Raw genomic sequence first — 27,148 nt, 5'->3', positions numbered from 1 at the left:
GTAAGCAAAACAGAAAGGTCGTCTTGTGATCAACAACGTATTAGCATTCAGATTCTATGCTCCTCTAATCTGGAAGAAACTTCCAGAAAACAAGTCAGTAAATTCAACAAACGCAACCAGGTGAAGGCAAGGCCACTTCAATAATAGAGAGAAAACTGCAGTAAAAACCTATTAAACCAATCTTATTTACTTACAGCAACATCAAGGATCAGAATTACTGATTCTAATTACTGCATGTTGTTAATTATTGAACCTGGGAAAAAAGGTTAACAATACTGAATAATTTGAAATAATTAAGCCGATCCAAGCAGTTCAAGCTGAGAAAGTTAACATTTTGTTGGGCTTTTATGTCGAAAATCATAATAGCGAAGCCAGGATTTGGCAGATGGTGTAGTGAACACACTCTGCAGGAGTTGGGATTTAAAGGTGAATGAGGGCCTCGCGCTGCACCGACTCTCCATCAATTAATCATCCTCCCCCGCCTCCTCACGCCCTGACTCGCTGCTTCGCTTCAGCGATGCAGCGACACAAACTCCTGTAATTGCTCCTTTTTTAGAAAAAAAAGAAAAAAAATTCTGTTATTAAAACCAGCTTCTAGTAAAAGCGAGACTGCACCGCGACCTGAAACTTCTCGTTTCATCTCGGCTGGCGCCTTAATCGTTTGGAATGTGGAGTGGGAGGGACTCGGACGTCTGCTGCAGACAGACGGAGAGCAGGTTCAGCTCGTTATCGGGGCTGAAGAAATACACCGTGACAAGTACCTGCTGCTGTTCACAGACCAAAAAAAAAAACACCTGAGCCTTCATCAGCTTCACAGCAGAGTTAGAAACTAAAAGAAGAAATACACACACAAAAGATTTGCAGCAATAATGAGGTCAGGGTGTTTTCCAAAGGAAGTCATTGCATTCGATGTCAGAGGCACAAACTTTAAAGTAATTTATTAGGATGTGATGTGATAGATCAACATAAAATAAGTAAAGCGTTATTGAGAGGAGAAAAGGAGAAATAATTTTTCATATGAATATTAAAATAGTGACTTGTTTACTTATTTAGAGGCAAGAGAAACCTAATGTGGGGACGATGTCAAGCTGAAGTCCAGAGTTTGTTTTCCAACAGGCTTTTTATAGCAAACATATTTCAAAAAGGTGCTATTTACATGAAATTTTCACCAGGTGTAGGTAACAACCCCAGTAATCCATATGCAAAAACAAACCAAAACAAATAAGTTCAGAAATTTATTTATGTGAAATAATGTAAACTAAGAGTGAAAAATATTAATTTCTCCTGAGTAATAAGGAGCAGGATGGTTTTCTAATCGATGCTGGATTTCAGCTGGGTCTTGGCTTTTATTCCTTTTTCCACCTCCCTGTTCAATACTTTTTCCCTGCGTCATTTCTAATTATTACATATAAATTAGTTCCTGAACTTATTTGTTTTGGTTTCTGTCCCTCTTTTTTTTGGAGAGAATAACTAATATGCTCCAAAAAAAAAAAATAAATCAGAAAGTGTTTCAAGAAAGAGATGGGAGACATGAGCCAAGATGGAAACTGAACTTAAAAAAAAACAAACAAGTATAAATACTTCATCAAAAAGTATGTGTGTCTCTGTTACCGGGGTTAAAATGTGGAATAGTTTGCCAAAGTAAGTAATAACTTGGTTTAAAAGAATGATTAAAAGCCATAAAGCGACTTGAATATTTAAAATTTGATTGAAACCTTTGTGATGATATTTTACTTTTTAATCTGTTTGTTGTTTCAATTTTTTCTTCTCATGTGGATTTGTTGAGTTCATGTATCCTGTTAATTTTTATCTTGCTACAGCTAAGAAGAATGGAAATGGTTTATTTGTAATTAGCATGTAAAAATAGGCTCGCAAAGACTGAATAGCTTATAAATTATTATTTCACTTTGTTTTGGATTTCTTTGACTGCATTTGGATTGTTGATTAACTAACAACAATTTGATGCATATTGATGATTCTGACGACGGCACTTGAAAATATATAATGCTTGTTACTTGTTTCTCAATTGGTGATTATGATGCTTTTATGACTTTATTTATGATTCAATTCCCGGCCTCTTGTTCTTCGCCACATGTCTTCCCTCTCTCTCTCTTCACCTACTTTTCTGTCTTAGCACATTCAAATAAAGACCACTAGAGCCAAAAAACAAAAAAAAACAAACAACCCTTAAAAAATACACTGAATTTTGAGGTTGTAAAGTGACAGGACATGACTGAGTGGAAAGAACACATTTGTAATTCCCTGCAGGGTGAAGCTTCGCATATCAATGGAGGCACAAGCTGTCCGGACTACATGCTCCGGTAGAACAACTCCTCGTACTCATTCATCGGTTTAAGATAGCGCCGCATTCCTCTGGCGCACTGGTACAGTGAATTACTGCAGATCTTCTGCGTCAGCAGCACAGACAGCAGAGATAGGGCCTGCATGGCAATGCATCAGCACGTGTAGATGAGATCACTCTGATCTCTGGCTTGGTTGGGCAGGGTGCAGGTCCCGGGAGGGGAGGCATTTGTAATGCTGGGAATCTAAGATGTCAAAAGCCTCACAGAAAATTCCCTGCATTTGCACACTCAGACCATTTGAAAGAAAGTTGTTAAGCAAAGGAAGGCGGGAAAAGCAGAGATCGGGATCACAAGTTCAACCTGATTAGATTCTCAGAGATGACAACTTGGGAAGCTTACATGCGGTAAATTTGTATCGTTCATTTGGAACGTTTTTCTGATTACAGCTAAATGTTTTGACTACTTCAGCTCTATGACTCCAGAGTTTGCAGGAGGCCCAGATCTCCCACCAGATACCAGTCTCCTCCCTCAGAGGAAGAGCAGAAAAATCAACAACCTGATGTGATTTAATGAGGATTATCTTTAGAAACTTTCTATAACAGAGAAGAGAGAGGTATATTCCAGCTAACACTTGAGATTTGCATTACATTTTACTGTGGCTGAGGCCTTCACCTGCTCCAATAAAGCCATGTTGACCTTTGTTTCCCTCTCATGCAACAAGGTTGGGGAAAGACATACAGTGACGATGTTTCCATGGCATCAATTTTAGACACAATGAAATTTTGGGGGGCATTGAAACAGTGACATGCCCAAGAGGGTTGGTCACCTCACTTCCCCCCCCAAAAAAACAAGAAATTTACAAACTTATGGGTCATTTTTAGGGTGTGAAATATGAAGAAAATATAGAATGACTTGAAATCTCAACAACCTGCGTTACCAGAAAAAAAAGATAAAAAGCTGTAAAGCATTTTGAACTGTATTGTTGCTGAAATGTGCTATACAGATAAACCTGATTGAGAGGGAGGTACTTTTATAGAGGTTTGATGAATATAGAAGTTTTGAAAATCAATAGAAAGTAAAGATTAACATTTATCCCCATGCATCTGGTTCTTGTCCAATATTTATAAAGCTAAAAAAAAAGTACAATGTACAAGCTGTAAACACTGATACAGGTTTTAGTTGCTTTAATGAAATTAAAACAACCAATAGTCAGTTTTAAAAAAAAAGATGGTCAGAAATGGGGAAAAGAACATTTTAAACAGGGCTTCTGCAGGTTTCACCAACTCAATTAAAGATTTTTTAAGACCATTATGGATATAATTTAAGACTTACAAGAAATGCATGAACTTCGTCTAGCCAATTGGCAATCTATTTGTACTTATCCATGATAGATGTATAAAAGCTAGCAAGGGAATGTTGGCAGTAAAAACATTTTAAGAAAGTGGTATTTTTTAGAGCAAATATGTTTTCTGTTTTGCAGTAACTCATGTCTGAAAAACCAGTTGAAACTGGTAAGAGTGACAATAAGGGACACCATTTAGAAGACGGAGGACTCCTGGGAAAAGCCTAGAAAGGTTATGAGAGTCTTGTCTTCTTGTATTCACCACGGAGGTTGTGTTTCAGGCTTAAATAAGCAGGCTGCCTCTCCATTGTGGAGATTTGTACCATCATCCCAAAGAGACAGCTGCTTACAAATCACCTAAAAGAACTTTCTCAACACATGCAAGAGGTTTGTGTTCAGGTAATGAGTATGTAAGGACTGTGTGCTAGGTTTTTTTTTTGTTTGTTTTTTTTGCCGTTTGTGTAGGTGTGTGTGTGTGTGTGTGTCTCTCAGACTGTGGGAAACACAGGTGGACAGATAATGCTTGCTTCAGTGTCTCTATATTGTCAGACAGATCGGTGCGTTGGTGATTCTTTAAGAACCTGGCAGACACTGACAACAGGCCGTTTGTTCTGACCCTCCACTCACTCCCTAATCCCCAAGCTGAGAACACTGGGGAATAACAATTTCACCCAGAAGCAGCTGCTAAACTTTCCATGTATTAATAATCCAAATCCCAAATGGGAAAGTATGAAATTCAACATCAGATGAATTGCAGAGTAGAAAATCTAAAAAAAAACACAAGCAGGAAAGTATTCACCTCCCTCATCGCTGCAGGAAAGGAAAGTTCATAATCTTCCACTGTTTGTGTGTATCAGTGCAGACTGACTCTCTGAATCTAGGTTAAAACCTCCTGAGTGTTGCAGGACGGCGTCCATGTGGAACAAACAAAATAATCCGGGATTATCGTAGTGCCAACACGTGAGAGCGTTTTGGGTTTGTGAGGTAATTTACAAGAAAACTTGTCTAGGTCTGATCGTCTGAGCCTGGTGCTATGTAAGCGGTCAACGTAATCAGCGCTGTGGACAAATGCGTTCAAAGTGAGGCCATTCACAAGGGGCATTAACTTTCTGTAGTACTTTGAGATTGAAAATTGTTTTTTGTTTTTGTTTTTTTAAACAAAATTGAATGGACCCTAGAAACACAAATTATTTTAGGGCTAATTTTACCTACAGAAAGGAGCCTTAGCATTTCCTCACAAAGCCAAGAACTTTGCTCTTTACTTAAAATAAGCTCAACCACCAAAACTAGAAAAAAAGAAAACAATTACTAAAAATATGAAGTTCTGCTCAGCTAGAATTAAAAGACTGAGAATAGGAGTTGGGTTTTATCGCTGTCTGACATGGAGTCCTTGTCAAGAGCTTTTTATGAGAGTCTTAAAATGATTGATTGAGCAACTCTAGAGTACAAAGGGAGGTTGTTCTAGCACTGGGAAGCCTCCATCACAGGTGACTGGTAGACCTTGTAGGCCACGCTTGGAATGAAGCAAAGGGGTTAAAGGTTTATTTGAATTTGGTGCAGCAAACCATTAAAACTCTTAAAAAACAAGAAATAAAACCATGAACTGGATCCTTCATTGAACAGGGAACTGATTATGAGCAAATGCAATTGCACCATAAAGGCTAAAGTTTCACAGTTTGCAGGCTTGACGCTTTTTTAAAAACACAATATAAAAGCAATTGCTGCTCACCATTGAAATAAGAAGAGGGAGTTCTAGAGCTAGTTTGAATTCATATATTAAATCATCCTGCCAGCATACGGGTCGGTCTCATTGTGAGAGTAAGCAGTTCAAGGAAGCAGGATGGTAAATTACCCCCTCCCTCTGGGTGGGTGCAATCAGAGCCTGTAATTACACCTGAGCACTTGCCAGCTCATTCTCTGCTGTATGTTTGCTAAACGGGAGCCAAGAGCCTCCTTCCAGGTGAGCCCTCCGGTTGACATGTTGATCCCCGTTGGCTGAACCGTGGCTTTGATGTGATGCGCCGGCTAACCCGATCCCCCTCTGCCACCTTTTCAAACAATGAGGAAATGCTTCGTCGACTAATTTCCCTCCAAACATCTAGCTGCTTTTTAAAGCTTTCGCATTTCCTCATTGCTGTGGCTCTGAAATGTTCGTGTTTGAGGTTGTGGAGGATCCTCCAGATATGCACGCTTTGTTTTCCTTCACACCACAGAAAGTTGTGAATAAACAAAATAAATGGAAAAAAAAAAACAACCTCTCAGCAGAACACACCCAGTGATGCAACTTGCAGAAAACACCAGACGCTTCCATGTGGTTTGCATAAAGGTTCAGCTCACAGTTTCCTTGTTGCTTTTTATACGGTGGCACAGAAACCCGTTCGTCTGGTTTGATATTCAAATGATCGGTCTGTCTTCAGGCTTTCTCTAAATGTCTTTCTTCTTTTACACCTCTTCAGTCATCAAGCTACTTTTAATTAAAGAGAGCTTATTAACTAAAAACACCACATTTTAGAGCCACGTTTTTCCTTCTGTCAATCAACTTTACTATTCTTCCTCCACATGTCCATTACAAGGTAACTTAAGGTTAAGACACCGACTTGTCAAATGAGTTGTGAAGAACCCTCAGCGCAATGTGGAGGGACGCTTTTAACATCACTACAATAGGAAACCATCATCGATTTGTACATTTCAATGTGAATCAAAGCAGCAAAAATAAATATATGAATGGAGATCAATAGTAATTGACAATGAAAATGCATCCTTTATAAATGCCAATAAAAAGATCGCAAACAGCAGGTGTAGACGTCTTTATGAAGCTAAACACTCCCCTTACTTTACTGTTTGATTGTTTCTAAACGTGAGGTCAGCAGGAACATGTTCATAATAAAAAGGGGTCATGAAGGGCCTCCTTACTCTGCGCTCTGATAGACGTCCACTGAGCTGTTGAGTCCTTCCAGCTGTCCCATCAGCAGCTGCAGGTTGGAGTTGACGTAGCTTAGCTCCAGAACAACCATCTCTTTAACCTTGTTGTTGTTTGTGGCCCTGCAAAGAGCAACAAACGAGAGGACAGACAAAAGCAAAGGATTAAACGGAGGATAAAAGGATACACACGCAGATAGTAATCCCCTTTAAAGTAAGCCCCGAGGCAGAACGGGAAAAGAAAACGTCTATTAGTGGGACTAAAGGTTTCTGTGGCTGAATATTAAAACAAATCTCTCTCTTCCAGTAATTTGGACCACAGAACATAGTCACTATGTGGTCGGCTCTGCAACACATTTACTCTTCAACACACACACACACACTCACACACTACAAGTATTTTGTATTGACTTCTATTCTTTCTATAGCCTAACTTTAATGTTGTCTTGTTTTATTGTATGATTTTAGGTGATTAATAAAAACTTAAAACTTCACAGCAAAATAAACTTAATGAGTGAAATAATTGGTGAAGAGCAGTTGTGCTTCTTTGTGAAACCAACAGTAAAGGTTTCGCTGCATGTGAGAGATAAGGTTGCCCTAGCAACTTATGGTTGCGTTGCTCTTAACACCCATGAAGTACCTGTCTGCGTCTTTTTGTAGGAAAGGATTTATGTTTCACTGGCAGCCCTCTTAAAACAAAAACCAGCACACTGGGCCGGATACTAGCTGACAATCGCATCCCGTCCAGCAATCTTATCTGCATGACCGTAACAGAGAGGATGGATGTGCTAAACACACCTAAAACTTGTCAGTTCAGAGCCAAACGCTTTGGCACTGACACCACTCTGTAATTACAGGGTATAATTTTCAACATTAGGTGTGACAAGTGATTAGGTGTTGACAGACAACTTAAAAAAAATGCAGTGAGTTTTGGCTAAGAACCAGAAAAAAAAGACACCATATATAAGCACTGCTAGGACTTCAGTCCGAATGTATTTACTGTAAATTATTTTCAGTGTCAGTGAGGCGTTTAAATAATAATAATTTCAGTAATCATTTTCATTTTGAAACATCAGTAAAACTTTTTTGCATTTCTTTTTTTTTGACACACAGTGTAACGTCACCCCTTCTGCCAACAGGGAAGGGGTGACGTATGGGTATTAATGTTGGCACCCCTTCTGCCAACATTAATACCCGCTGCTCATTACGGTAAGGCTACAAAGATGTTTGAGGACACTTCTTATATCTATTTATACTATAAGACTTTATACTTTTCATTTCAGCCCACCAACAGCTTTTTTTTTAAGTCTTCGGTTTAGGCGGGAGGGGGGAGAAACTTGGTTGAAGAGGTGGATGTGCTGTGGTTTGGAAAAAAGTGATGCAGCAAACCTGACCATAAGCTGTTATTAAAATGCAATTTCAATATCAAATATCACCCAGCAGTGCGTGGGAACCAGACAGGAAGCCAGCAAGTGTGGCTTTACACAAGGATTTTCCCCCATCCTCTTCTCTGGAAAAGCCGTTTTATACTTTTGGCACCTTGACATAATTGTCTTGAGGAAAAGATGCCAAGCACTGATGCAGGATAAAAGTTTGTAACTTTAAACAGGGCCACACACGAAATCCTTTATATCCGTTCTCCTGTGATAAATATCTTCTAATTCTCCTTAACAGCTTTTCAACGACATAAACAAAAACAAAAAAACAATCCTGATTCAAATTTTAAATGAAACATCATTAAAAGATAAGAGTTGTGGTTTTAAAAGTGAAACAATGGAAGAAAGAAGAAAAAAAAGAAAGAAGAGAAAAGAGAGAAACTGGTCAGACCAGACAGACTCCACCTGTTGCTGATTGGGAGAGGAATGCAGAACAATGGAGAAGGGGCAAAAGAAAGGTGTACTGATGTAGGCCAATGGCAAACACTGTCACCTAGAAAGTACCATGGCAACTAAAGGTTGAAACTTTTAAAAAATTTTATTTATGGCTTTATTAAAAAGTCTCTGAGACAATAATTAAAGTCGATGTCCAAACTTTGAGAGTCCGGTCATGCAAACACACCCAGACGTGGACAAAAGACGTCTCACTACGCCCAAAATATAGCACAAAAAGCCTTAAAAAAAACCAGTAAGAATCCCTGCAAGTCAGAAATAAGCACAGGATGTTCTGTGTGTTTAGAGTGGTTTATAGAAGGAGAGTCAGACAGACAGACAGGATGTACACAACGGCCACTTGCCCCAAGCCTTTGTGTCAGTAAGTTATGTGAGGTAGCAGAGGAATGTCGGGCCTCTGCAGGTTCCAGACAGGTAAAGTCAGACCTTTACCTGTAAACACTGAGCCTTGTTCATCTAGACGCCACATAGTGGCAGTAGTTGCTACATCAGATAATTCCCAGCGACTTTGTCACTATATTAAGACGAAAAACAAATCGGCATTGGCCAAAATGGGAATCGGTGGGCAAAGTTTTTGAAAGCCCTACAGAGAACACCCCAGCCAAGTGAATTCACAGTAAAAAAAAAAAGACTTTGTTTGGGTTGGTCATTGTCAGTATCAATGTGATTTTTAACAATCAAGTCAGATAAGACACAAAAGAATGAAAAGCTATTTAAAAAAGGACACTGTATTTTCTACCAAGGTACGCACTAAAGTTCAGCTCCTGGTTATTTAGTTTCCAGGTTTCTTACTTTTCATCGTTTTGGGTACAAAAAGGGATAACTCAGAGGTGACTTCTGCAAATACCTGGAAGCTAGAAGGTATCAATACAGAAATGCTGCTGTTTTTATCTGTTTGAATGTTCAACTTCTGTCCGTTACAGAAGATCTAGATTTAGAAATGTTGACCACCTTTTGGAGATCTCAGAACGAAGCTAAAGATCTGGATTCTCTAAAAAACACACAGGGAGATGGCTCAAAGATAACTGCACTATTTGTGAAATAGATTATGCAAAGTATATCTTAAAACATCAAATTCCAAACCATTGTCTTTGTTGCAAATTAACAAATTTGCAACAACAGCTTTGTTTGAAGAGTGCAGTGACCGCTGCAAAAGCAAAGATGCACAGTTGCTTTTTTGTTGTTGTTGCAAAAGCAGAAGCTTCAGCTGCTGTGTCTGGACTTTTGACAGCTGAATGTTGCTGGATCAGTAAGCTTGATTTTCCTTGTTATGATGGAAACTTTCTGCCAAAACAACAAAGAACACAAGGTGGATCCAACACAGTGAACCAGCAACAAACAGCTACAAAACGCTTTATGATGCATAAAGTTATTCACATCAGACATTTTCTACATTCTTTTTGTCATTAACATGAATATATAGAAGAACAGACTTTCTATTTGTCAGATTTATAAACTGTCTTTCAGGATTTTAGGCTCTGATTGCATTATTTTAAACTGTATTTATGGCATACTTGTATATAACTGAATATCATCGTCATGTGCAACACATTTTTTTCTTTATTTGTGAAAATATCAGTTTAATAGGCATATATAGCTATAAAAACTTTTAATGATTTATCTCATTAAAATCAGCTAAAAAGCATCAAACACTCAGATGTGGGGAATGAATATAAAAATTACATTTCTGCAAGTCTTTCTCATTAAAAATGAGAAAAATACACTTCTACTACTTACGTGTTTGTTCGTATTTTTATCTCATGACCACTCATAAATGTTGACTTAAAGGGAGTTTAAATGATTTACAGTATTTAATAGAATACAAAGATAGTCAGATGTCTTTTTTTGAGGACTCTATAAAATAAATACAAAAATAAAGATTTAAAAATATTATCTGGTTTATGTTTTGGGCAGAAAAGGCACAGCGTTTGGAGTTGTTAATGAATTGAATGTCATAATTAAGACAAAATACTAATAATAAAAAAAAATCACTGTATTATTCAGGTTCACTGGTAATATTAGACCTTCCTTTGGTTCTACAGAAGAAAATCTGTATCACCCCAAAACATTAAAATTGGTGTAAAGTATTAATTTACACTAATTAATATGTGGATGAAAAAACATTTCAAGATGTGTTTTTCAAAACTCCAATCTAAATCAATCTTCAAGTTTTCCTCCACAGAAACCCATGTTGTGTAGCAACAGGAGAACATAACATTTAAAAAGAGGGAACAAAACAAGGAGTGTGATTGGAAGGAGTTTTTTTTGGTAGCCTGATCAAAGCAGCAAGTTCAAGAGCAAAAATGTTCTGACTCTCTTTTTTACTTCCCTTTAGTGTGAATCACAGTGACTCTTTGTTTTCAGGCTAAATGGAATGCTCCCGTTTCAGAGCTTTATCATCCAATCCCCACAATGACAGAGGAGTGCAAGGGGTGCAGCCAAGCACGTCAAAATGGAAAACAAGTTGGAGTTAACTTGAGTTCACTTATGCTACAAACAATTACATAATTATTGTAATGTTTCCACCTTAGGTGACACACGCAAAAATCAGAGTTTGCATGTGTCGCCGTTGCCGGTGAATTTGGACTATTTTTATCCTGATAGACGGGCACTGTGAAATGATCCTCGCTTTGTGGAGATGTGAACAATCCATGTACAGTAGTATTCGGTAGTGCGTGCATGTGTGTGAGTTGAACCGTACTTCAGCAGATTCTCAGCTCCGGCCCTCATCCTCATCTGTTTGATGATCTGCTGGTTGAGACTGGCTCGCTGCTTCTGCAGTTTGCTCCGTCCGGTCTGCGCAAGCGGGTTGCAGCCCTGGAGGAGAAGACACGGAAACGACAATGACAACTCAGCCAAATGCTGCCTTTAAGCAGTCCCCCCCACCCCCGCCCATTACATTTGTGCCCGTATTGATACTGCCATGATTGCGAGTCCATATATTTTGCACCTGTGTGTGGTTTCTCATCAGGGTCTTAGCACTCAGAGTTATGAGCACAGGAACAATAAAATATTCCAGCAAAGTTTCTTTCTTTAATAGAAGTAGCATTAAGGTATAAAAATACTAGTTTCAGAAAACCGCATGGTTTTGCTTCCTCATCTAACATTTAAGTATTTCTCTTTATTAACCAATAAGATGATAAATGTAAATGTAAGTTTGCTTTCACTTAGACTGTCACTGACTGTATAAAAGTCAGAATAAAAGGAAGAAGGCAGTGTAGTTATAAACTCTAAGCATTACTCCATAAAGAGCAGAATAGCAACAATGTGTAGTATTTAGTAAAATATACATTTGAAAACGTGTCAAATTTAATTGGGTGTGTATATTGCATTTTGACTTACGTCAATGTATGATAAATGTTAAACATTATTAAATGCTGTAATATTTTAGCAGCGGTAGGAGTAATTATTCATTTTCTGATTAAAATAATGTAAATAAAAACTATTATATTGTGGACACATTTATAAAAACAGATATTTCTATCACACTGTTAGAATCTCATACTGGCACTTCCCTATTCAGTATACACAACAGAGGTGTTGGCTTCATTATAATTTGCCTTGCAAAAACAAGCCTAGTAGAGAAACCAGTTAACCAGTCAAACCAGTTATCACAACAGACTTAAAGAATGCAATTAGGCTTATTCATAAACACTAAGTTGAGCTGGGAGTCAAGAAACAAAAAAGGACCCAAGAGGTTAAAAAAAAAAAGAAAGAAACATCTATGATTTCAGAGGTGAGTTCACCGTTTTTCGATAAACAACCGATTCAGTCTTTGACTCAAACCTGATTCAACCCAAAAAGAATTTCAAATTTCACAGGTGTCCTTTCATTGGCAGCAAAAATTAATTTAAAAAAGCCGATGATTTAAACATGTTTTTATTCAGTAAAGTGCCTCTTATGCTGTCAGCTGCCGAAAGGATCTGACATCATTCTGCTGGTATGGATTGTTTCTACTCATTCCTGTCATTGTAAGTGCGGTTCTCGGTGAGGGCTTTTCCTCTGACTGTCTTCTCAAATCCTTTACACTCACGTCTGAGTCATGCTGCAATGACATAGTCTGTTTCAGAGGTTTCTGTGAAGGGACCGAGCAGAACAGTGAAGTGGAAAGGGTCACAAAGCTCCAACAAGGCTAGCACTCGACCAAACACCACGGCCAAAGCGCAATGCGCCTATTGAGGTCACAAGATTGGACCAGTGCAAACACTTCAGTGACCTGTAGGTTTAATAAGTAACTGTGTATTCAAATGACTGCACTGTTTATCACTCAACAGAGGCGTACCGAAGACATCAGGTGCTGAGCTATTCTGGGAGCAGCGACAGGATGACAACAGGAGCACGCGACTTGATAGGGTGTGCTCTGATCGTGACACACTGTCCTTCCATCGTTACGCCTCAGGTGGGGCAAGTAACAGAACTGGGGAGTGGCTTGAGGCGGATGGTTACCATAGCAGTAAGTTTCCGTCGTTTGTATATAGCACAAAATAAAACGTCACTTACCATCTGTCGTCGAAGTTAGCAATTAGTCGCCAACCAAGCTGTAGGATATTGGAACTTGATCTGCCAAGATTCAAACTACCAACTTTTTATTTTATTTCATAGGCAACAACTGTGATAATGTTTTTATTAAAAAAACAGGACAAAATGGAGGATAAAACACATTAAATGTGGCTGTTTTCAAGGTTCTTTTGAATTAATGTTTTTTAGTTCAACAAACTTTGGGTTAGGTAGCCAACCTGCAGTTGATGACCTCCTAACAGACATGGTATCCATATTTTGCTAACTCCAATCTCAAAATAGTGCTGTAGGGTGCTTTCACACATGATAGTCTAGTGCACTCGGTTGGAATGGGGACAAAAATTGCAATATTTGTTACATTTTCAGCTGCTGCGGTCCACTTTCACCCTATTGTGTCAAACAATCCAAACAACAATCCTGTGGTGGCGCTGCACCAAGAACTACTGAAGAAAAATACACAAAAGCCTCAGAAGAAGACATGAACACAACTTCCTTTTCCACAATATGAAACAAAAATGAGGCAACATCAGATTTTAGAGGTTGTAGGATTTCTCTTTTGTCTTTTGCAAAAACCACAAGCCATTTCTCCCACTAGCACTAGACTCTTACGGGCTTCTTTTGGTTGCATTTACCCATAATGCCCAGCACTATAGACTGCTACTGGAGCAGTCTCCGGTCTGCTTGGCATTCATATATGCGCTACAGGTCACTTCAACCAAACAGAGACTTAGATTTTTAAGCAAACCAGAGTTTGCTTTTTTTTAGTCTGCAACAGAGTTTGATTTCGCGTTCACACCTCCCCAAACTAACCGGACTTTCCAGGCAAACAAACTAGAGTTTGATTGAAGCGGAGTAAACTGGGTTGGCATGAACATACCTCTAGTGAGGGTTTGTTCTGATAGGATAACTTTTTAAAGACTTGGCCACCAGTACCCCACCCACATGCCTAATTGAACATCAGTGACATAAATCACTTTTCGCCATGTCTGCCTCCATCTTTATTATCCCCTTTAGTCCAACTAATTTCCTCGACCTGCTGGGCTGCCTGAACAGTGCAGCCTTTCTCCGCCACTGTGCTACGCACTTAATTAGAGCAAAACACAAAGGGCCTCCCAGTCCAGCATCATATCCATCACACAGAAAATTCACTTGCTGTTGTATAACCGAGGTTTCATAAAGAACATGTGAGGCAACGTATAATGAGATAGCTGGTTTGCACAAGTGGTGATTAACAGTGGTAATCTGCCAAGAGGGGCTTCAGGCACGACCCAGTTTCGAGCTGGAACAATCCGTTTCTTGCCGGTGTAGATTAGATGTGCTTGGTATTTTTATTGTCGCTTGGTACATGTAGAGAAAACTAAAATCATAGGACTTGCTAGTTTCATCTGCAAGTTAAAAAGCTCAAATCTTAACTTGGAGAAAATTACTGTACAAATCCATAGTTGGTTACTGCTGCCCCCCCCATTAGGTCATGTCCACCGTGAGCAACGCTTGGAGGGAGCAAATGTTTCTCAAAGAAAGGGAAGCTTGCTTGGTTCGAGAACCAAAGCACATTTTGTCAATTTGTGTCTGTGGTCTGGCTGAAGGAGAGCCCCAGGCCAGATGCTACGTCAATGCTCTCTCTGGCCAAAGAGGACGAGATGAAGAGCAGAAACATGCCGATTCGGGGGTTTTGTGCTGCCATCTTTCCATCCTGCACACATCCAGTCGGCCTTCAGCCAGCTGGAAGCCAAACTACGGACGGCCCCGAACCGCGACAGCTCCCTGGAGTATCAGTCAGACCCAATGAGGTCGTTAAACACTGCAACTTATTTTCACCAAGTAGAGAGAAAATTAAAAAGAAACCCACTGAGTTCCACGGGGGCAGAAATTTGACTGAGAAGTTTCCTAGTTGTAAATCTCTTTAAGAAAGCCAAATGAAAACATATGGATGTAATTGTGGTTGACATGAATCTGCAAACTCTTTAATACTCAATGAAAGTGAAATTTAAAAATCAGAAGAAAAAGAAAAAGCAAAGAGTGAGGATCATAATGAAAGTAGAGCTCAGGCTCCACATTTTAAAAGGCATTAGAACGTTTGGCCGTGTCCTGTGGCTGTACCAGCCCCCGACTCCCACTGACCTTTTTATAGACACAGGAAGTCTCAAACCAGACAGCGTTCAAAAGTGGGATTCGGACAGATTTAAAGACACAAAGGCTGTGCTCAGATGCCCATCTAAACAAGCTTTCCCTATGAAAACTCTCAGGAACATGTGGAGTGCTCAAAGGCTGACCAAACACTATGAAAACACATTAGATAATAACTCAGCTTGCCAACTGTCTCTCCTACAACCTCAGACTACACAAAACCCAAACCTCCAGAAAATGCTACTGTAGCTGGTGCTGCAGCTGGGCAATTTACCAACTTCAACGTCAAAACACCAGAAGATGAAAGTGCTGTCCTTTGTAGCAGTTGAGGTAACCAGCCACCTTTAATTATTCAGATGATGTCATTATAAAGAGCACCTCTCACATGTTCAGCTGTTTATTACGATTAATTAAAAGGTAAATACTTTGATAACATTCCTTAGAAATACAACAATCGTTGGTCAAACGATAGAAAAAGAATGTAAAGAAATTCTTGATGAAACAGAAATAAAGTGAACAGGAGTTCATAAGAGAGCTTTTAAACTCGTTGCATGTTTGACAGAAAGCAGACAACTGATAATAGCTAGCCATCCAGTTTCTCAAGACAAAGCTACTCCCAGAAGAGAACACACACCCTCACACACACACACACCACAGACACCTACACAAACAGACACCTGAAGCTGACAGCCCAGTAGTTTCTACTCCTGTTGGTGACAATTCAGGATTGGAAAAGACTAGAACCAGTAGTTATCCATTCAAATCAGTGTCTTTTGTAGCTGTTTTGTCATCTCCCACACATTATCATTAACCATGGTGGTGCATTTCTTTCTTTCTTTTTTTTTTTTACATGACAAATATACACCGTCAGTAAAATAAATACAGTATTTACTTTACTGTAAATACTGTATTTACTTTAGTGTCAGTACAGTACAAGATTTTCACAAAATACAATGCTTTTTATTAAAAAAGTTATTAAACAAACAAACAAAAAAACTGAAGTTTTTTTCTTGTTTGTTTTTGGGTTGATGACATCACAAGAAATGGCACCCATCAGTAAATACTATGGTGGAAAAAGCAACTTTTTAGCAATTTCAACATAGATTTTAAAGTATATATTTCTGACTTGTGTTAGTTTCAACCTTAAGAGTCTGAAATGGGGTACAGCTCATGCAACCTCCAACGTTTTGAGTACCGTGCCCTGAATAACAAAACTGAAGGGAGATAATGAAAATTTTCATAACTTTAATGGGTAAAAATCTGTTTAAGTTCCTGTTTGAATTTTTTTGTTGTTGTTGTTTAATTTATGTGGTATCTGTGCACATTTATTCCTGGGAAGTTTCCCCAAGACCTTTGAAAATGACACCTATCCATTCTAGCCTGACCTGGTATTTAATTTAATGCAACGCTGCCAAATGACTAGAACATTTTGCTGAAGTCATACAAAATTTAGGAAGAAACATTTAAAGGGGGAAATTAATTAAGAACTTGTGGAAAGAGGGAGAAACAACCAGTTTGGTTGGGCTATGCCTTATGTGACGTCACCAGAGGCACTTTAGCTGTGGGGGGTGGATTTTATCTTGATTGAATACTAATTTCCATTAAAATTTCACAAGGGATTGAAAGAAATGATCACAGAGTATCATTTAAAAGGTGACAAGCAATGTCGAAAGTGAGGTTGGTTGATTTTAGAGAACTGAATGGATGGTAGCTTTAAAACGCGTCCAAACTGTGGGGAACACGTCAAAGACAAGCTAGTCTTTAGACTCCCTGGCATTTCTTTATATAATGGAAAGCAAGCATCTCATTTAAAGACCTGAAGCCAAAATGGACGCGTTTAAGTTAACAAAATCCGCAGCTGCCATGGTTTTACTCAATATATGTAGAAATAAACTCGTGCGTTTGTTGAAAAACTAAACTCACCTTTCTAAAATGTTTTCCGTCTCCTCCGCTGTCTTCAATGCCGTTCGGTAAAAGTGTGTCCGTCATTCTGAGGGCAAGGTTAAAACGAAGCAAATCAAAACAAAAAATAAAAAGAAATAGAAATAAAAGCGAGCTGAATAAGAAAGCAGCGCGCTGCTGTACAACAGGTGAGTTTCGTCCTCGCTCCAGCAATGTTCCTGTTGCTCTGTCCTCACTCCACCCAGCAGAGCAGTTTTCCAGCAGGAATAGCAGACTCCGCCCAAAATACTGAAGCGAGATAAGACACGGGAGGATAAAAGAGGAAAAGGTCACCGGAAGTCACCTGTGTCCTTCAGAAGACGTACACCTCATTACAGTAACGCGGTAAGGGAAAGGACCACAAAACTAGCATTAATCCACAGACGGTGTTGCTAGCACAAAATTACCTAACATGTTTATTTGTCTCGAGCAATATATTAGAATAGCCCACCTAACTTTTAATGTAATGGCTTAGCTTTAAAAAATATTAATGTTACGAACAGGTAACACTAAAACTATGTTTACATCATGTCCGCTTTCCTAGAGACGCCGTTAACAAACTCTTGTTTTTCCAATTACTTACGAACTAATTCAACAATGCTGTGAATGAGTTAGCCTCCAGTTGTTTCACTTTGTTTTGCAGCTTCTAAAGCCCCGTAGAATGGCTAAACCTGATGGAAATTATTCCACGTGGGACGACTTTTTTTTCCTCTCAGAATTATGTCTTTAAATTAAATGTTGCAATTCACAAATTGTTCAAAGCGTTGTTGTAGATGGTGATGGCTGTGATCAGCTCTTGTAGAGGTCTGTGTTACAGCAACTTTGACAAAACCTCTGACTGAAGACACTGAGTTGAATAAAAGTTTCATGAAGAGAATGTTTAGGGTTGCCATAATTTTCTTGATTTTATGACAAGTACTTCATCTCGGGATTCTGACTTTTTTTTCTTCTGCTCTTCCAATCACCTTTACAATTGAGGTGTACTTCGATACACCTTGCCTATATAAAAAAATCACTTAAATTCGTCCTCTCGTCCAGTAAAACTTACATTTCTGTCATTGAAGCTGGTTGTTAGCAGGTGCCCATCTGCATTAAAGTCAGTTTTTTTTTTGTTTTGTTTTGTTTTTTTGTTTCAGTGGCCCTAATCCTGTTCTGTAGTTTTGAAACGGTTCTGTTTGTGAAAACAGAACCATATTGTATGACGGATGTTTGGCTTTGTTCCTTGCAACAATTCATTTGGTTACACTAGTTGGGCTGGATCCATGACTGTCCTTAAAGATGCCTTGAGCAGCATTCCCTTTTCATGACGTTCTAGAAACTAGAATAGCCTTTGTGCTTTTTGTCTTTCCGGTTTTACTGGGTGAAAGGCATGTTGCTGTTCTGCTCATGAAGGAAGTAGCTATTAATGTCATGGGAGGATTATTGTCAACAATGGCGTTGAAGCTAGGGCAACAGGGTGTTGCTGGGGCTGTAAACTAGGTTAAAACAGTTTTTATCTGAGTGCTTTCTCTGTGTGTAAGATCCATGGGTGTTAGAGCAAAAACTGTAACGTCTTTAACCCTTGTGCGTGCAAGGACTGAGGCAAACGTACGAGGACTGGGGCAAATGTTACAAGTGATACGGGTGTGGGGTCGGTTGGACCCCATTTGTAAACGCAAGGGATAAAGTAGTAAAAAGCTAATTGAAACTCATTAGCTTTTGGGCAGAGGATGCATTATTTAACTTTAATTTATGAAGGAACTGGAAGGGTGATATAATAAGTCAGATTTTCTTTTCCTGTTTACTGTTTTGATGATTGGGGTAAAATATGTTCCCAGTTGGTTTAATATCAAATGAGTGTAAAAATGATTGAAGTGGTGATATCACCATCTTTATATTTAGCAAAAAAGAGGAGACTTGTTCTCTTTATGTAACACATTTATTTAGTCTAGAACTGAATCCATGACGCAGCATTGGGCTAATACCCCAATCTTTTGTAATGCTAGGATTTGACCACTAGATGGAGGTAGACGTCCAGATTTCATTTCATTTTACTCATCTGTTTATAGGGCCTTTCTTATTCAAAATGTTTATTAGTCTACTGCCCCAAAGTCACTGAAGATTTTACATTGTTTTGATATATTTACTGTCTACAACTAGCATTTGTACTGAAAAATAAAGCTTCCTAGTACAATGACTCACCATTACACTGCTCCATGATTCAGAATGTCTGATGACTTTTTAAAGGATGACTCAAAATATTTTTTTTGGTATTTATTTCTTAAGCAAATAAGTAATGAAATGGGAAAACTTTTAACTTTAAAACTCTTGACATAAGGAGGTATAAAAGCTTTAACTTTCAAAGGTTCTGCTGGAACTGTAAATGTTTACAGATGGCACGGTTTCATTGGGGCACACTGCAAAAACCAAATGTAACCAAATACCTGAACTTCTTAAAACAACAACAAAATTAGCTCTCATAAGTCATAAGAATAAAAGAAAATGAGTTCCAGTGTCACTACCTGACCTGTCTCTTGGCAGAGATGCTGTATGACTTATTTCATCAAGGATGTAAGGGTTGCCAATGTCTTAGTTATATTGAATAGTATTGTTAATCAACAAGTTGGAGAATGGAGTTTGTGTTCACAAATACAGAGATGCTCACTCTGTAACTACCATATGAATGCTATCATGTTTTGAAAGAGCAGATGACGCAAAATGAGGGTGTTTCTTCTAGCACCTGTGATTTAGGGCTCAGTGGGCTGGCCGAAGTGTAATCACAGTAATCCATTAGGTGTTAAAGAGATGCAGCCATGTTTTTTGCACATTATATTGGACAGCCAAAGCCCTAAATTTAACCCCCCACCTCCCTTCACAAACTCCTTGACTCTTAGTACCTTAATTTCAAAGACGTCTGTTCAAAACACACATTTGTTACCCCATATGGAGGTGCAGTGAACTAGAGTGGCTTGGCCTTCACACTCATTTCCTTTCTCCTCACAACGTAGCACAAAGCTGATTGTGAGCGAACTGCTTCCCGTCTGTTTTTGTAAAGGCAGAGGGGGCACAGCGACGAACAACGGCCACTGACGTTCAACCCCTGGTCCAGCAGGAAGTGCTGTGGGGTTGCTATGCAGCCCTGCTCCCGAACCACAAGAACTCTGGGTTGCCTGTTAACAAACGATGCGTGATGTGGGTAGTATGGCAGACTATTCGACCAGGCACTCCAGAAGATCTAGAGTAAGTATAGATCAAGGGTGGGATGAACGCAAGATTGAGACAGAGTGATAGTTTGTTCCTGGCAGAAAAGTGTTGTTGGGTTCATGGCCTTTTCCTTCCTCTCTTGTTCTCGATTTCCTTGTCCTTGCTTTTTGTTTTTCTTAACTCCTTCCTTCTTGTCCTTCTTTCTCACTTTTTATCTCTAGGATTTCACCATTGTTCTTAATTTTTTATTGTAAGTAAAGGGTTTCATTCATTGAATATTAGTAAGGCATGTTTGTCATAGTTGGCAAGTTCTTTAGCAGTGGACTCTGACAGATTACCACTAGGACTTCTTAACAGAGACCTTCAGAACACCTTCTCTGTTCTTCATGCTCTTCCATCTTTAGAAGTTGCTGGATCAAATCTCTTGCCTCCACTTTAGATTTTCTCAACATCCCTCCTGTTTCACACTAACCCTCTCCATAACCCTTACTCCATCCATGGACATTTTCCCTGGTCTTTCTGTTTCCTCCTCCTTTTGCTCTTTTTCATGTCAATCTCTTTGTTTCCCTCTTCACTCCTCCCTTGCTTCTTTTTCCCTTCCACATATCCAGTGGTCCTCCATCATCATCATCATCATCATGTACAACTCCATCACTTCTGCCACCAAAGTGTTTCTGCTATTTTCCTGCTTCAACACCTCCTCTTCCTCATCCTATCCATCACACTAAAGTTAGTGTTTCAGCTTGCCTTCCTGTTGCCAACAAAGCATCTCCTCTCTTTGTCGGGGCCTCACGTTGGAGAGGGAGGCTGGCCTCCAAGTTCATTGTGCATTCGTTGGCGTTTGCCTGCCACAACTTAACGACTCAACTCCCTAAACTAGCATATGTGTGTTTGTGTTTGTGTGTATGTGTGAGAAAAATAAGTGAGGCTCTGAAAGAGACGGAGATTCTTTAAAAACAACAACATGTAGAAAATGCTCCTTGTTATCATCAGATTTGCAGAAGCATTAGCTCATACATTGCAGAAATCTAAAAATCTAATGTTTCCAATTTCTGAAGTCTATCTCTTTAAATTCAAAATATTTTTCAAGTAAAAGTGAAAAGTGCAGTAAAACTACTCATAGTTTTTTTTTCTTCAAAAAGTTACTCAAGTAAATGTAACTTAGACGTCACAGTACAATAAATAAAAACAAATGTTTTCCATCATCCAAAAAAATACACAATGGTAACATTAAAAAATCACAGATACTATATTAAATTTTAAAAAACACAATAAACTTACCAGTATATCATCTGCATTAAACCCCAACTTACTCGGTTTGTTCTGAAAAAAACTATGTACAAGTTTTTTCCTTTTTGTTGGATTGCTGCTGTGACTGTTACACACACGAGTATCTTAACGCTCATGTTGCATTGCACGACGTGTGAACAATGGACTAAACGGCTGAAAAAAATGTAAACGGAGGGCACAGATACAGGAAGTGTGGGAACCCTGTTAAATCAAAATAGGAGTAAACAGAAACTTAGCCATTTGGAGGTGAAAAAAATAAAACCCAAATAAAATAAACAGTCATTCTTTAAGGTTAATCTTTGCTGTGAGAATGTAGCACACCACAAACTATACATGTCAACCATCTATTTTGTAGAACCAGCTTTTACTGGTACTACAAGTCTTTGTCACATGTCTACCACATCAAAAGGCTAACATTTCTGGCCATTTGTCTTTGCAAAATTTCTATTTTGAAAGAAAACCTCAGATTCTGGATCTGATTTCGGTCTGGATTGTGTCCGAGCCACTCTAAGGCACGACTGTGCTTTGACATGGCCCATTCCACTGCAGCTCAGATGATATCTTAAGGGTCATCATTATCCTTGTGTAATATAAACCTCTACTTGAGACACATGTCTTCTGCAACCTCTTAATGTTTAATCTCCAAACACTTCCCCATCAACTCTAAACAACCTCTATGGCCCATTCCACTGCAGCTCAGGCGAGCTGCAGTGGAATGCAGCTCGTCTGAGCATCACCACAGCATGAATACATTTTGCTGTCATCCCAGAGCCATGTCTCCTCTATGGCTTGAGGCCTATTTTCATAGGTTTCTCTTTTCTCTTCTGCTGAGGCCACGTTTGTTGTTGTGTTGACCTTTTCCTCCACTTGAATGGAGGTTCTCTGCAGATTCTCCAGACTTCCCCACAGTCGCTTCTCTGATTAATGCTTCTCTGGTTGCTTATCTGATTAATGCTTTCCTTGTCCACCCTTTCGGTTTTGGTGGATGGTCATGTAGATTGTAGGTTTGTTTTTGTGCTGTACTTTTACCTCTGCCAGATGATTAACTGAACGGTGCTCAGTGCAAACATTGGATACTGTGTATTTAGAATAAAAGCTGTGCTACTAATGGTTTGGTAGATTGAGTTGTCTGATGTTTGGCATACCGTAGTAGCTTGGGGATCTGTCCAGAGAGATCTCCTGGATCAGAAGCCCAGATAAATATTCTCCATTGTGGCCTGATTGAACTGTTGTCACGCTTTCTGTGTTAAGCTAATTGTAAACAAGACTTGTCAGTGCATTAGGGTAGGTAATGACATAAAATATGAGGTGTTCCCTGTGGCAACTTGACATGTAGCCACAGAAGAGAATTACTGCTGGTCACTTGACAGAAGGCGGCTCTCTTAGAGTGCCTCTCTTGTTTTCTAATTGAGGATGCTTTCAATCTGTCACTTCACTGGCTACTGGCCAGCAGAGACATTTCAAGTAGATGGATCTTACTTAACATTTTTGTTTGCATTTTGAATGCAGTGTTAGACGTAACTAAGGGGGAAAAACAGCTTTAACTGCATAACTACACTGTTTAGCTGAATAATACAAAACACAAAAAACTTAACTCCTCCAGGACATTTCTCATTCTCACGTACCTTAAAAAAGCAGATTAATGAATCTGAATTGATGTAGCTGTTAAAAGTTGAGACAAAAATCCATTCCATAAGCCTCTGTTGTATTTGATGGATTTATTTGAAATGATCAAAGTTGAATTTAGATTGATTTTCCTGTTTCCTCTCACCTTTTCTGTATTTTCAGAAGGTAAAATGAAGTCTGATAGTAAATACATTGAAAATTTTTAAAAATTGAATATTATTTTAGTCATTAATATACATAGAACTAAAACATTTTATTTATTTATTGCAGAATCAAAAAATATCAACCAGAAATAATTTGCTCCACTAACGGATAAATAGAAGCCAATCGTTTATCAGAATTACAGTTTTTCTGGTTCATTAAAACAAAGCTGAGATAAAAGTGTGATTACATCACAGCTCTAACCTGATCTGGTCTGTATATAGTTAATGTACATTTGTGCTGTGACTTCTTCCAGCTCCCTGTTTCAAGCTTCGAAACTAGGTTGAGCCAGTTATTTTCTTCCTCACAACTGACCTAAATACCTAAATTCTTTCAGTGGCAAACTGAGAAAAATATGGCTGCTAAGCAGCTGTCTGAAAACCAACCTTACAGCTTTCTCAAAAAGCCCATCTATTTTTATTTTTATTTGTCTGTTAGCAATTTTTGTCACACAAGTACAGATAATATTTTCTGTGGATGACAAATATGCTTCAGCTAGTCAGTTACATTAAAGTCAAGATATGTTGCATCCTGGATTTCTCCTCATAATGAATGAAGAGGAACATCTTCTTGCTGTAGGTTTAAATGTCCCACCATAGCTGCTTTCACAGGATTAGTGCTCTACATACTTGACCTGTTTTCCTGGCTACACCATTGACCTTTGGGGGATATTTCCATACTGTAAAAACCTACCTGCCTGCTTAAAGATTGTTTTTAGCACGTAAAAGTTGTATACGTTTTTTAATATTTTGTAGGCAGAATCAGAGTAAATAATAAAAAAATCTTTTTTTATTTGATGTATTAAGGGTAAATATGTATCCAATCTAGCTCTGTGTGAAAACATAATTCCCACTTGAGCCCAATAACTGGTTGGGCTCAAGTTCTTAGCAATAAGAACTGATATTAAGTGTTTGTGATAACTGGTAATAAGTCTTTAACATCACTGGAAAAATTGTGACCCACTCTTCTTTGCAGATTTGTTTTAAATCAGACACATTGTTGGATTTCTGAGCATTACTGACTGTTTAAGATAATTTCAAGGTGTTTCAATTAAATTCAAGGACACACTTTGTATGTCCTTGAAAACTTTTGTTTATTTTAGCAGTTCAATTGTGAACTTGCTGGTGGGCTGGTTTGGAAAACTTTTTTTTTTTTTTTTTTCTTTTCACAAATGAAATCATCATTTTAAAAGTGCTTTTTGTTTGGTGGCAGTGTTACAGGGCCACCAATTGGCACGGCATACCAACTACAACGTTTTCAGTTGAATCCTGCATTCTGTTGTGTGGAGGAGCATTTTTTCTTAATCGCTTACAGAAATTTACGGTGTTTGTCTACGTGTTGATGGGGCCTAAGCTACAGGAAAGTTTGTAGTTACAATGTGACAAAATGCAGAACATTTTAAGGGGTGCAAATGCTTTTGCGAAAAACATAATATATTTGTCACTATTGTTCTTGTCAGTGTTTTGGTTCAGAGTTGTTCCATACTGTTCCTGTTCCAGAAGGCTCATTTCAGTTTAGCTGATGTGCTTCAGTTTGGAGTTTCTCATAATGATGTGTAAGTGTATTTCCAAGAGAACATTAGGCAGAACTTTGTATGAAAAAATGCATACTGTACTCCTCAAATCTTCAGTCATCCGTGTCCTTTTTGTTCTAGACTGCGATGCTCCACCCCTGAATCTCGACACACCTCTCGCATCAACCTACCTACCTGAATCAAAGTTTGGGACTGTCACGCATGCGCACCTCCTCCTCAACCGTCACGATATAATAAGTGCGCCCTGCAGCGTCAAACGTGGTTCAGTCTACAGTATCTGAACCGGACCGAGGGGGAAGAGGAAGACGGAGAGGGAGAGATGGATGACAAAAAGAAAAGGAAGAAGGATGAAAACGCCAAAAGTGATGACAAAGTCACGCTGAAGAAGGAAATCGGACTCCTAAGCGCCTGCGCTATTATCATCGGTGAGTGCGCGCGACAACTTTGAAAGATGAGCTGACAGGTTGTGAAGGGGATTCAGCTCGGAGGGAGAAGTAAACGGAGAAACGTGTTTGAGGAGCCGGCTCACTGTTCTGACACGGCGTCCCGTACACTCAGCTGTCCAAAAGTTACACATAGCGGGATATTCCGGCTCAAATTCATCTCATTTCCTCAAACCTGGACGCAAAACCGAGTTAAAAAAAGAAAAAGAAAAAGTGACTGAAAAGGAAGCTGCAAGAGGCAGGCTCTGTGTGTAGTGTTTTTTTCGGCTCGCGTGGAAACTGTTGCATCAGTCGTATGGGTCTGAATATGAGGATGCTTACGTGGCTGGGTAGTGTGGTGAAGTAGGGAGGCCCGGTTCCTTGGGACAGCTGAGCAGTGAGGCGCTGCAGCTGTCTGCTCTGGAATATGCAAATCAGCCACTCTAAAAAACGATTTAAAATGTACAGTAAGCGGCCCACGGAACACAGTCCTGCTTTGAAACACACAGATTATTCTGCTGTTTAATGTCCCAATCTTCACGGAGCTGTTGGTTATAAGTCTGGGGTTATAGGGAGGACACATGCCTTAATGATATTACATAAATAGTAGTATCATTTTTTGCCTTTCTTAGAACATTTTTCAGTTCTAAATGCTATCACTTTGTTTCATTTGGGACAGATATGCTCCAACTGGCTGACCAGATAGTAAAATATTAGATTTTTTAAAAATAATTTTCTAATACGTACAGCAAAACAAATAAGTACTGCTGTTTTTAGTGTATAAATCCATCAACTAACCATATACTTTAATGCAGTGGTGTCCAAACCAATTTTGTGCTGCCCACAACTCCAATTCAAGAAAATACAAATCTGCTAGCCTGCTGCGCAGGTAGAGATGATGCAGATGAAAAAATATAAAACATTTTTAGTCAGGGCAAAAGTATTACAAAAACATTAAAATTTTGCAACAGAAAATCCTGGCTACAGTACAACGTGACAACCACATCCATCAGCAGGCTTTGATTCTTTTAATGAATTCTTTACAACTTGGCTACATACTTTTCAATAAAAGTGACCTAAGTCTTGTTTTTATTGCCCAGAACTGAAAAAAAAAAATATTTTGAGTTGAGAAATTTAAAAATTCACAAAGTGGATCCCTCTCTTTTAACGAGGCAAACCTGCAAAACTTGTTTAACGATTTTTTTGTGGCTCTAGAATGATTTACACATCCCTTTCCAACAAAAGAAAATTGACTATTTTACTTATTTATTTAAAGTATTGCAATTTTATAGTAATAATTTCACATAATTTCACATAAATAAATACAAATGTTTATATAAACTTTCAAATAGAATAGCCATGTTGTTCATCGATACAAAAGCGGTGCTTAGTGCCTATACTTAGATTTGCATAAGCATTAGCTCATATGTTGCAGAAATCTAAAATCTAATGTTTTCAATCTCTGAAATCTATCTCTTTAAGTTTTTTTGTTTTCAAAAAGTTACTCAAGTAAATGTTACTTAGATGTCACATTACAATAAGAAGAAATGGTAATAAAGATTTTCATAATCCATAAAAAAAACCCACAACCGTAATATTGAAAAAATCCCATAAACCACATGCCACATGCAATTTTTAAAAACACAATATACATAGCAAGGCTGCACAGTGGTGCAGTTGGTAGAGCTGTTGCCTTGCAGCAAGAAAGTTCTGGGTTCGATTCCTGGCCCCGGTCTTTATGCATGGCATAACATCCTATCATCTGCATCCAACAGCCTTTTTTTAACTGGGAAAACCTGTGTACAAGTATTTTGCCTTTTGTTGGCTTGCTGCCACGACTTTTGCACACAACT

General features: G+C 38.7%; 2 protein-coding genes across 3 annotated transcripts in view; one reads left to right on the top strand and one right to left on the bottom strand.

Annotated features, from left to right (window-relative positions):
- rhpn2 (rhophilin, Rho GTPase binding protein 2) overlaps positions 1-17,290 on the bottom strand; it is a 34,118-nt gene extending 16,828 nt beyond the window's left edge. Inside the window, exons 1-3 of one of the 2 annotated variants that reach the window (XM_007543143.2) lie at positions 17,022-17,290; positions 11,155-11,270; positions 6,559-6,687 (exon numbers count right to left, since the gene is read on the bottom strand). In XM_007543143.2, coding sequence (XP_007543205.1) covers positions 6,559-6,687; positions 11,155-11,270; positions 17,022-17,087 — 311 coding nt within the window. In that variant the 5' untranslated portion in view covers positions 17,088-17,290. The remainder of the gene's footprint in view (positions 1-6,558; positions 6,688-11,154; positions 11,271-17,021) is intronic. The other variant, XM_007543142.2, reaches the window with a different exon arrangement.
- Positions 17,291-25,020: 7,730 nt separating this feature from the next.
- Positions 25,021-27,148, top strand: part of slc7a10a (solute carrier family 7 member 10a) — a 25,237-nt gene continuing 23,109 nt past the window's right edge. Inside the window, exon 1 of the mRNA XM_007543141.2 lies at positions 25,021-25,298. Within this exon, the coding sequence (XP_007543203.1) occupies positions 25,193-25,298 (106 nt within the window). The 5' untranslated portion in view covers positions 25,021-25,192. The remainder of the gene's footprint in view (positions 25,299-27,148) is intronic.

This window comes from Poecilia formosa, unplaced genomic scaffold (genome assembly GCF_000485575.1).
Source record: "Poecilia formosa unplaced genomic scaffold, Poecilia_formosa-5.1.2 Scaffold775, whole genome shotgun sequence".
In the NCBI taxonomy this organism is placed as follows: domain Eukaryota; kingdom Metazoa; phylum Chordata; class Actinopteri; order Cyprinodontiformes; family Poeciliidae; genus Poecilia; species Poecilia formosa.
Note: the sequence above shows the minus strand (reverse complement) of the source record. Positions and strands in the feature narration are given on the sequence as shown.